The sequence below is a fragment of the Gekko japonicus genome, unplaced genomic scaffold (genome assembly GCF_001447785.1).
Source record: "Gekko japonicus isolate JY-2015 unplaced genomic scaffold, Gekko_japonicus_V1.1 scaffold2866, whole genome shotgun sequence".
In the NCBI taxonomy this organism is placed as follows: domain Eukaryota; kingdom Metazoa; phylum Chordata; class Lepidosauria; order Squamata; family Gekkonidae; genus Gekko; species Gekko japonicus.
The window spans coordinates 2,897-13,032 of NW_015163173.1; the positions used below are offsets into that span (position 1 = coordinate 2,897).

At 43.8% G+C, this 10,136-nt stretch overlaps 1 protein-coding gene across 1 annotated transcript in view; it reads left to right on the top strand.

The window, feature by feature from the left end:
- Positions 1–922: 922 nt before the first annotated feature.
- The window catches only part of ANKRD6 (ankyrin repeat domain 6), a gene marked incomplete at its 5' end in the record, with an annotated part of 42,117 nt that continues 32,903 nt past the window's right edge, over positions 923–10,136 (top strand). Inside the window, 2 exons of the mRNA XM_015407099.1 lie at positions 923–940; positions 3,378–3,476. Of these exons, the coding sequence (XP_015262585.1) occupies positions 923–940; positions 3,378–3,476 (117 nt within the window). The remainder of the gene's footprint in view (positions 941–3,377; positions 3,477–10,136) is intronic.

Sequence of the window (10,136 nt, forward strand, 5' to 3'; positions counted from 1 at the left end):
GCAACAATTCAGAGCAGAGGTGTCAGTTATCAGAGACTGTTAAATACACAAATATTGCAAGACTGCTAGTGTTTATTTAACGTTTTAAAAGCTTTATATAAAGTTTAAAAACCTTTATTTAAAGTTTAAAAAAAATTAATTGTGTTTGTCTGTGACCTTTATAAAGTTTGTATCTCCAGTACCTGGCATTACATTTTATGACACACATGGCCCGGCCCAGCAAGGTTGACACCCCTGTCCAAGTTCGACACCCCTGTCCTAGTTCGACACCCCTGTCCTAGATGCTAATCCGACACTTACCACGACACTACACTGGCTTTCACACAGTGGCTGCTATTAAATAATAGTCAGTTACCAGGTAGTTGCTGCTGGGCCTGGATGACTCATGCAGGTCGTGTGAGTCGCTTGGTGGTTGCTGCTAGGCTGGGCCCCAGTGAGTCCTCTCTCCAGGGCAGGGAGTGGGGGAGCAGGGGTGGCCTGCATGGCCAGAACAGCCTTGGAGAAGCTGCCCCTTCCCCCTACCTTTTACTGATAGAAATAGAAGATTGGCAATATTGTGCAGGTTGCCTATCAAACCCCATAATGGCCACTCAGAGGCCATCCATTTCTTAAAGCTACAAGCACTGCTTCTGTCATGGTGGGGTCACTCCCTAATATCCTCCCCCTCAGATTTCAGATTTGTGAGGCCACATTGATAATTAGATATACTTGATGATACAAATTGATGATACAAACACAATACCAGGTAAGCAAAAGCGATGACTCTGAAAGTATTTCTGGACCAGTAATTACTTAATTTTGTTTGTTTTTAGGTTTTTGATGAAAGTACCTTTATGACATAGGCTCACCCCCCCTCTGTATTGTTATCTCACAAGCCCATCCCCAATTTTTTACTATTTGTATTCATTCTCTCTTTTTTCAGGATATTCTTGTCAGCTTGGTAGGACCTCTTCCTGGTCCTCTGGTTAATGGTAGCACATAAATCTCTTTCTAGGCCCTACAGGCAAACAGCACCATGCTGTTTACTTATTCCCTTTTTATTTCCTGACAAGCTCAACTCCTTGATTTGTTATGTCTGGCTCTGTGTCATTTTCTCCTGCCTCTGCTCCTGGCCTTTCTTTCTGCTGACAGAATCCTATGATATCTAACAGGAAAATAAGCCAATTTTTATATGTTTGGTGAGTAAGAAGGCCATCAAACCATAGTGGCTGTGCTGTTTTAATGGTGGCATGTACAGAAAGGTAATCTAGCATTAGGGTTCCCAAATCCCCCTGGGGGGCAGATTTCCCCCCGCTTTCAAGGCCCGACTTCCGCCCCACACGGAATCGGGCCCGGGGGAAATCCCACCCACCCCCGCGCGCGTGTCACCTGGAAGTGACGTCACATGCTGGGGGTGGGGCCACGCCATTTGAGGGGGAAACTCTTTGTCACTTCCAGGTGATGCGCACGCGGCGCACACGCATGCACAAATTAGACGCCGGCCGGGAGCCCCCCGCTCCCAGCCAAAATGCATTTGGCAACCCTACTTATCATGGACTTTCACTATCAGTTGCCTCCATATTGCAGCTTTACAAATGCTGGCTTGAAGAAAGGTGGCTTTAAAATGCAGGTTTAAGTATGAACCAGGAAGTCTCCAGTTCAGATTTTACCTTTAGGAAAAACCTCCCTTGTCAATTAAAATGAATTAAATCACCTGTCTTTATAAAGCTGTTTAGTGGTTTAAACAGTTTACCAACTCTCCCGGGAGAATCCCGAAGAATCTTTCCCCCCCGAAGAGTCCTGGAATGCTAGCAATAATCAATAGACAATCATTTGAACCCTGGGTACCCCTACACTTATATGAATTTTTAATTTAGTACCATACATCCACCTTTTATTTTATTTTTTCTTCCTTTGGGAAAAAACTATCCCTCCCCCTTTTTATTTTGGTAGAATTCTGCTTTTGGACATATTGAGCAATAATTCAGCTAAGTTTCTTTACTGGTACACATTGTATAAATATGTCATTCTCCTGAAAAGGTAATAGCTAAATTGCAAAAAAACCTTATATCCCTGATTAATTAAAAGAAATTGTAATTTTTGTGTCATCTTCAAATTGTTCATCATATATTCATCTTGTCCATTGTACTTCATGTGATCTGTAGTTGTAATATTCTATTTCTGTCGTTTCAACATCCACAGAAATTCTTGATGGGTATTAGTGATTTCTTCCCCCCCTCCAAAGAATGTGCAGTTAAAAAGAATGAGGCCTGTAAAATATAATAATACTAGTACTATCCAATTGAGTTATATATGCTAAAGTCCAATTAAGTTCTGTGGCAGAGTTAAAGGTGTGTATTATAGCTTCAGTTTGATAAACCTGTCAGCATTTGTAGTTATTTGCTCCTTGGAGGCAGGGGAAGTCTTAGTGATTCTGGTAGGGTTGCCAGTCCCCAGTTTGGGGCAGGGGATCTCCTAATTTTGTGGGCTCCTGTCCGCTGCTAGCCAGCTGGCCTGCGGGAGGAAATCCCCCACCAACAGCAATGTGGAGCGACGTGCCTATGTCACCTGGAAGTGACGTAGGAACGTCGGTGACATGGGAGGAACGTTCTGATTTTTGGGCAAAACTCTATGGTTTGAGGGCGATTTTACCATAGAGTTTTGCCCAAAAACCAGAGTATCGCCCCCAGCTTCTGGTGACAGCAGCACATCAGGGTGATGCGTCTGGCTCCTGGAGCTCCCCCATTCCCCTGCTGGTGTCTTGAAGGGACCTGACAACCGTAGATTCTGGGGCCCTGGGAAAAAGTCCAGGATAGGGCCCCATAATCACTACCACTCCACCACTTAGCCCCCCTGCCAGGGACAAGCAATGGGTGGGTCTCCCCTTGTTTGCTGTGGGTGGCAGCCAGTGCTTCCACTGGAGGCCAGCTGTCCACACCCCAGACAGGACCAGGGCAAGCGGCTGCAGAGCCTGCTATTGTCTTCTTTTCCCTCTCTTTTTGGGGCCAGGGCTCTGGGTTGTTGGGTTTATGCCAAGTGTGGGGCCTGGGGAAGATGCTCCTGTTGCCACTGACCAAGACCACCCCTGCTTGGAGAGAGTGCTTTCTATGGGGAGGTAAGTTTCTCAGACAAAAATGATAAAAGGATAAGGATCTGTGGCATTTTGGTGTGCTCAAATTAGGATTTTCCACTGTATGCTGTGTGACCAGAAGGAAATACTGAAAATGGGGCATCTGATAATCTTAGATGGAGGTATAGGAAGAGGAGTATTAAGAAAAGGCCACACATCTATAAATGTGTTAGTGTTGTGATGCTGTTAAACTCTTATTTAATAGCAATCTGTGCACTAGCAATTGGCTTTGAGTTTTTTTCAGCAATTTCTTTCTTCTGCTTTACAGCATGGGCGCACAGCTCTCCATCTTGCAGCTCACAAGGGCCATCTTGGCGTTGTCCAGATTTTACTCAAGGCAGGCTGTGATGTGGACCTTCAGGATGATGTGAGTAGCTGCAAACCACCATTCTTACCCTGAGGAAAGCCCCTCCTCCACATTAGTATTCCAAAAAGACCAGGCAACAAGTTGTCTCCTTTTGAGTCTGCTTCTGTTTAGAACAGATGTTTGCTTTGTTTGCGTTCTCTGAAGCTTTATAGGTCAGCATGAGGGGAGGAATAGTTAAAGACAATGGCATTGTAGATGAATGCCTTGGGGCTTGTTTTCAAGGCCCAAATCTCTTTAAAAAATGTCTGCAAGTGGCAGAAAAGCATAGTGCTGAAGTGAAATCAGCTGATGTATATAGTGTAAAAAACATATTCTGTATTTTAAAAAAATCGTATGATGTCCTTTGTTTTAGGAGTCCTGAATTAGCTCTTGACTTGTATACAGTCAAATATTTAGTGCAAAACTTAGACCTTTAGAGGGAATTGAAATACCTCCCTCAAAAAACCCTTACTTGCCTTATTGATGATGTTTGTTTGGACTCATTTCCTCTCAGGCACACACTTCAGGCACCATGCCCACTACGTGAAACAAAAGTGTTTTCTGGCATAGAAATTACTGGCCATTTTAATTTGAGGGGTATTCCTTTCCATTCGTGGGTTTACTACCTTGTGATCAGAAGAAGCATTAACTGATAGTCCTGATATTTTCAAGCTATTCGCAGTTAAGGTCGTAAAATCTGTGCAAGGTGCAACCCCCCCCCCCCCCAACACACAAAAACAGGAAGGGAAAAAACTTATGCAGACGGTGTTTGTGTGAGAGATGGGAGACTCAAGTGAGTTTAAGCAAAAAGGTGTATTTTATCTAAGATGTGCACTGAAGGCTTATTCATTTGAATCTCCCCCCCTCCCCGGCTTTATATGAAATATAATAGCCAAATTGCCTTTTTTTCCAGATAAAATCCCTGTGGAGTTTGGTTACTTTTGCTACTTTAAAAAAAACAACAACTATTTATATGACTTCTAAGAAATTTATAATTCCCTTTCGTGTCAGAGAACTTTTTCAGTGCTTAGGATCACAGTTTTATTGCCTGTTCTCTCTCAGTTAGTTGGCTAGTCATATTCCCGGCTTTCAAAGACTACCTCTTGTCCTGCTGTTTTTTTCAGTGAGCCATGAAAACCAGTAATAATTTTAGTTTTGAATTCTACCCTGTAGCAAATACCTAACTAGAACAGAATGCAGAAACTCTAAAGTGTTGTGGAGAATTTAAAATTCTGACTTCATGTTCTACAGATGTTGATCCTTAAACATATATTGTAAAATATCATATCGTTAGTTGAAGAATGACCTCCAGTGGCCTTGAGTGGGATTATTATGAATTTCAGCCTGTGGAGACCAACTCTCTAGAGTATGAAACCCCAAGAAGTAATTCTTTCCTTCTCCCTACTAATCCTGCAAGTCCTTACTGGAATCCTGATGCCATCTCTGATTGGTCAGTGAGTGTTCACACAGCACGTACTTCAGAAATAGACAAAGGAAAAGTCAAGGAAGAAAAAGATAAGAAAAAGCAGAGGAGAAAGGCTAGAAAAGATCCTAGAAGATTGCAAAGAGAGGAGGTTAGCACTTTTAATTTAAGCTTCTCTCTGACACGGCTGCATGTAGCATTTCAATGGGCCATCTAGCATGTCAGAGTTATTTTAAAAGTGCATGGTTGCATGTCTGGCTTTCTTATAATGGCTTTATAGAAAAATACCTATTGATGTACTTTTTACATAGAATCCCATTAAATATTCTCTGAGTACAATATCTATATGAAATGCTTCTTCGCACAGTCAAGATCCATAGGGTTATATCCCAATTTATTTGGATACATTTGAATCAGTACTATTTACACAAACGGGATCTGAGGCTCTTTCACCAGCAATAATTTTCTGACTATATGAGTAATTCACAGATCTTTGTGTTGCTCTATGGACCACAGGGGATAACAACTCTGCTATTATTTACATTGTGATTTTTGGTATGAAAGAGAAATAAGCGAAGAATTCTTCATCTTCAGAAAAGTGTATTTCAGCACCCTGTGGTTGACGTTTTGCGCATGAATTTATTTGATATTCAGCTTTTTAGTTCAATAAGAATACCCAAGAAATAAAAAATATCCTAATAAAATAGTATAAACATGAAATTGTTTGTCAAAATTAAGAAAAAGGCACAAGGTTATGGGTCATTTGAGGACTTGAACAGCCAGAGAGTGTAACTGGCTAAGGAAAAGCTGGGTCCTTGATGGAAAGCTCTTCCAGACAAAAGGGAGCACATGTAATATGTAAACAAAGAAGAAAGCAAAGTATATACATCCTTGGTATAAAATACACTTTGGCTTTTAAGACTCAGTGAGGTGGTTAGGAGGTCTTTGTTACCACTGGCTGGAAGACAGATCTGTCTTCCATGTTTATGATGTCCAGAAGACTAGTAATTTATAGCTGTTTTCCCTATCAGGTTGTTCATCCTGAAAGGATTTCAAAGGCTGGCAGATATACAGATCCTTAATAAGCAAGGTTGCTGGATTGACCTTGTCTGGATATGGCACAGGTACTGCATTAGCAACTAATATTGTCATTTGAGCTTAGCTGTGAAGATCTCTGGTTCCTGAGGCTATGGTTAAGAGCCTTCTCTGCATCACCAGTCATGTGGGGAGAAGAAAATTCCTTTCTAAATCCAGGAAACAAAGTTGAGTTCAGTGGCACCTTTAAGACCAACAAAGTTTTATCCAAGGTATGAGCCAACACAGCGACCTACACAGCTACCCACCTGGATCTCAATCCAGGAAAGTTACTGACCAGCTGTCAGTGACATTGGACCTCCTTAGGAAAAACCTGTTATTTGAAAATAAGAGAGGAGATGCCGGGGGACCCTTGAGGAAAAGAATTGGAAGCCTTTCCCCAAAACCTCCTCCCCCTTTATTCCTTTTAACTGAAATCCAACTATTCTTAACGTTCCATGCTCCTGGATTGTATTCAGTTCTCATCAGGTTGTTTCCAAGTTGTTTCTCTTTCTTTTAGTTAATTTAAGAAGACATTGTTTCTGCATCCCTGGAGAGTCCCCTAGTATGTAAAAATTTACTTTGTTTAATGGTGGCCTGATTTTGCTGCTTTCCTGGCAAGGAAAATATAAGAACACATGAATCCTGCTGTACATCTGGTCTAGCATCCTGTCTCATTACTCTGGAGGGCTGACAACAGAGCATTGAGGCCAAGACCATTCCCTGATGTTGCCTCCTGGTGCTGGTATTGAAAGATTTACTGTCTCTGAAGATGGAGCTTCCTTTTAGTTACCATGGCTAGTAGCCACTAATAGACCTGTCCTCCATGAATCTAATTCCCTTTTAAAGCTGTGTATGCCTGAGGCCATCACTGCATTTCTGGCCACATTATAATCACTCGTTGGGTAAAGAAGTATTGCCTTTCATCTGCCTTGAATTTACTGTCCATCAGCTTCACTGGATGTTTTCAAGTTCTAGTATTTAGTTTGGTTGTTTTGCTAGCTGGGCATCTCTTGTTTTGGTGCAGGGAGGGTGCAGAGGAAGTGCCTATGCAAGTTCTCCCCCCATTCCAGTATGTCAAAAAGTAAAGATGAAAGGGGGAAGTAGAGCCGTGTAACCTTGTCCCATAATCTCATGAGCAGTCCTTTGTGCCAGAGGTAAATTTCACCACACACATTCTAAGCCTAATCTAGCTCACAGTCAGGGTATAAATCATGTCCTTATATATAATTGAGTTTTGGTCCCACAACGTTCTATGTGCGCCAAAATAGGTTGGCCCCATGAACTGCCCATCAGAAGCTGTGCCTGGGTCCCGTCCACAGAGCCAACAATCCCAACATTCCCTTTACCTCAACAGCAGCCGAACGACTGTTGAGCCGTTAGGAGAAGATCAGCGAGGAGCAGCTGTGCCGTTTGCTTGCCATGCAGGAGGTAGGGTCTGTCTTCCAAACCCCCCAGCTGGCTTCTGAGGTGACTGGGAGGCCAAGGCCCCCCCGCGCCACCTTCAAACCCTGCAAGGGCCCCCTGCGCTACCTTCAAACCCTCCAAGGCCCCCCTGCGCCACCTTCTCCCACCCACCTGGAGAGCCGGATGGACAGAAGGCCTCCAAGCCCCCCCGCGCCACCTTCCGCCCGCCCGGAGAGCTGTACAGACAGGAGAAGGTCTCCAAGCCCCTACCGCGCCACCTTCTCCCAACTGCCCGGAGAGCTGGACGGACGGGAGGAGGCCTCCAAGGCCCCCCACTCTGGAGAACAGGTCTACCCACTCCATTCCACTGTACTGGTAGACCTGGCCACTGGAGAACAGGTCTACCCACCCCCTTCCATTGTATTGGTGTACCTGGCCCCTGGAGAACAGGTCTACCCACCCATTCCACTGTATTAGTAGGCCTGGCCTCTGGAGAACAGGTCTACCCACCTCTTTCCACTATATTGGTAGACCTCGCCTCTGAAAAGCAGGTCTACCCACCCCCTTCCACTATCTTGGTAGACCTGGCCTCTGGAGAGCAGGTCTACCCACCCAATTCCCAGGACTCCCTACTGTAGGGAGAGAATGACAATTGGCTTAGATGTTGATTAAATTTGTTGGTAAACAGGGTAGTAAGAGCAGGTCAGCCCATTGAAGCCCAAGGGTGTATGAATGGGCCAAGTGTGAAGTACACCCAAATAACTTAGTTTGGTACTGGGGCTGCATTTTCAGTGACCAGTGTCAATGACCTTGGAAGGAAAAAAAGTCATTTCAGATATTGAAACATAATATTGTTTGTTAGTATTGCTGTGTAGCCCTTTCTGTGTGTGTGGGCTGGGCAATTATCCCTTTTAAAAAGACCTGTAGGGTGATTCAGCTATCATGTACACAACAGAGCTGCTGCTCTGTGTTGTGGAAGAATGCTCTGCTGTGGTGGAAATATAACAAGGCCTAGATAGCTGTTTTACAGAGTTTTCTATGTTCATGTGGGCTGGATGTTAGTCTTTCATTTAAATAAATGTAAGAAAATTTATCTTTCTGCTTTGTGATCTGAGATTTACTTTATTAGGAGAGAAAGATTTCACAGCAGATGTTGCCTCTTTCAAACACCAGCAAGTTTAATAAGGCCTTTAATGAACTACATGATGTTTTCTTGTTGCTGTCAGTCTAATCTCATTAAAACAATGTTACAACAAAGTCTATCAAGTGGGCCTTTTGTTACAAAATAATCATGACTTTTTCTTCTTCTCAAGAGCAGGCACTTGAACACTGTCATTTAGAATTCTTTGGATCTGAACTGCAGGAAATAACAGGAATTATTTTTGCTCCTTACATCTCTGTGATAAATGCCCTTTCAGTGTGATTTTAATTTGTACCATCTTTGATAACTTGGCTCTTTCAGAAATGTTTTCCTACAACAAATTGGAAGCTATTCTGCTATTTAGGATGCATGTACAAATCATGTTATCTGAATGACTATAATTTCTTTTCTGTGTTAATAAGCTTTCATCAGTTAAATTCTCTCCTGGAATATAGGCCTGTGGTGACAACGGAAGCAAGTAAAGACACCCATAAATATATGGGGCGGGGGGTAACTTCTCTCTCTGTTACAGAAAATTTTAGAATTTTTCTCCTTTTTGGAACATCTCAAAATTATATTATTGAAATTATGTACTGTTTTCAAATATGGCCTTTGTGGGCTGTTATAATAGCTGGCAAGAATTCTTAACTGGAATGAAAACTCCTTTGATATGTCACAAATAAGACTACTCTGTCAGCAAACCTTTTTTTCCCTATCCAGTTATGTTACATTATTGTTTAAGTTTAAAGAGTTGTATTTAATAAAGAAATGTGACATTCTTCAATTTAGTTTGTTGTTACAATCATACTTTATCTAGTAATCTGTTGGTGATTATCAGGTTATTCTGATCCTGCTTCTTTCGGTCTTCCCCTCATTGTATGCAGGCCTCGGATCGGGCCGGAGCGCGCTGGTACGTTGCTCCGGGAGAGAGGCACGGGGGTGGGGCAGTCACATGGCAAAGCCCCGCCCCTTCTTCCGGCCGCCCTCTGCTTCCAGCCTCATTCTGTTCCAGAACGAGGAAGAAGCAGGAGGGTAAGTTGGCTTCCTCCCCGTCTCTGCCTGGCCTCCAGGCCAACCCAGACCTTCCCGGAGGTGCACGAAGCCACGCACCCCGGGAAAAATCTCTCCCCCATCTTTACCTGGCCAAGGCTGTTCTCGGCGGCAGCTGCAACATGGGGGGGGGAACGTTCCCTTGCCTCCCTGAGCCCCGGGGTGGTGGCCTTGGACTCGTAGGGGCAAATTCCACCTCTTGCATGTGATGTCCACTTTTTTCCCACCATAGAGAACAATGGAGGGGATGGGGAGTTCCCTTGCCTCCCTGAGCCCCGGGGTGGTGGCCTTGGACTCGTAGGGGCAAATTCCACCTCTTGCATGTGATGTCCACTTTTTTCCCACCATAGAGAACAATGGAGGGGATGGGGCAACCTGTTTGGGGGCCCGTAGAATTGGATCCCCTGGTTCAATGTTCCTGAAACATGGTGGGTATCTTGGGGAGAGGCTCCAGCAGCTACCCTGTGGTTTTGGAGCCTCTCTCTCAAACCCCCTCCCCTCCAACCCCCAGAATATACCCTATGTTTTCGGCTTTGACTTCAATGGCCCATAGGTTATAATGGGGCCGAACCCTGAGCTTGCTTTT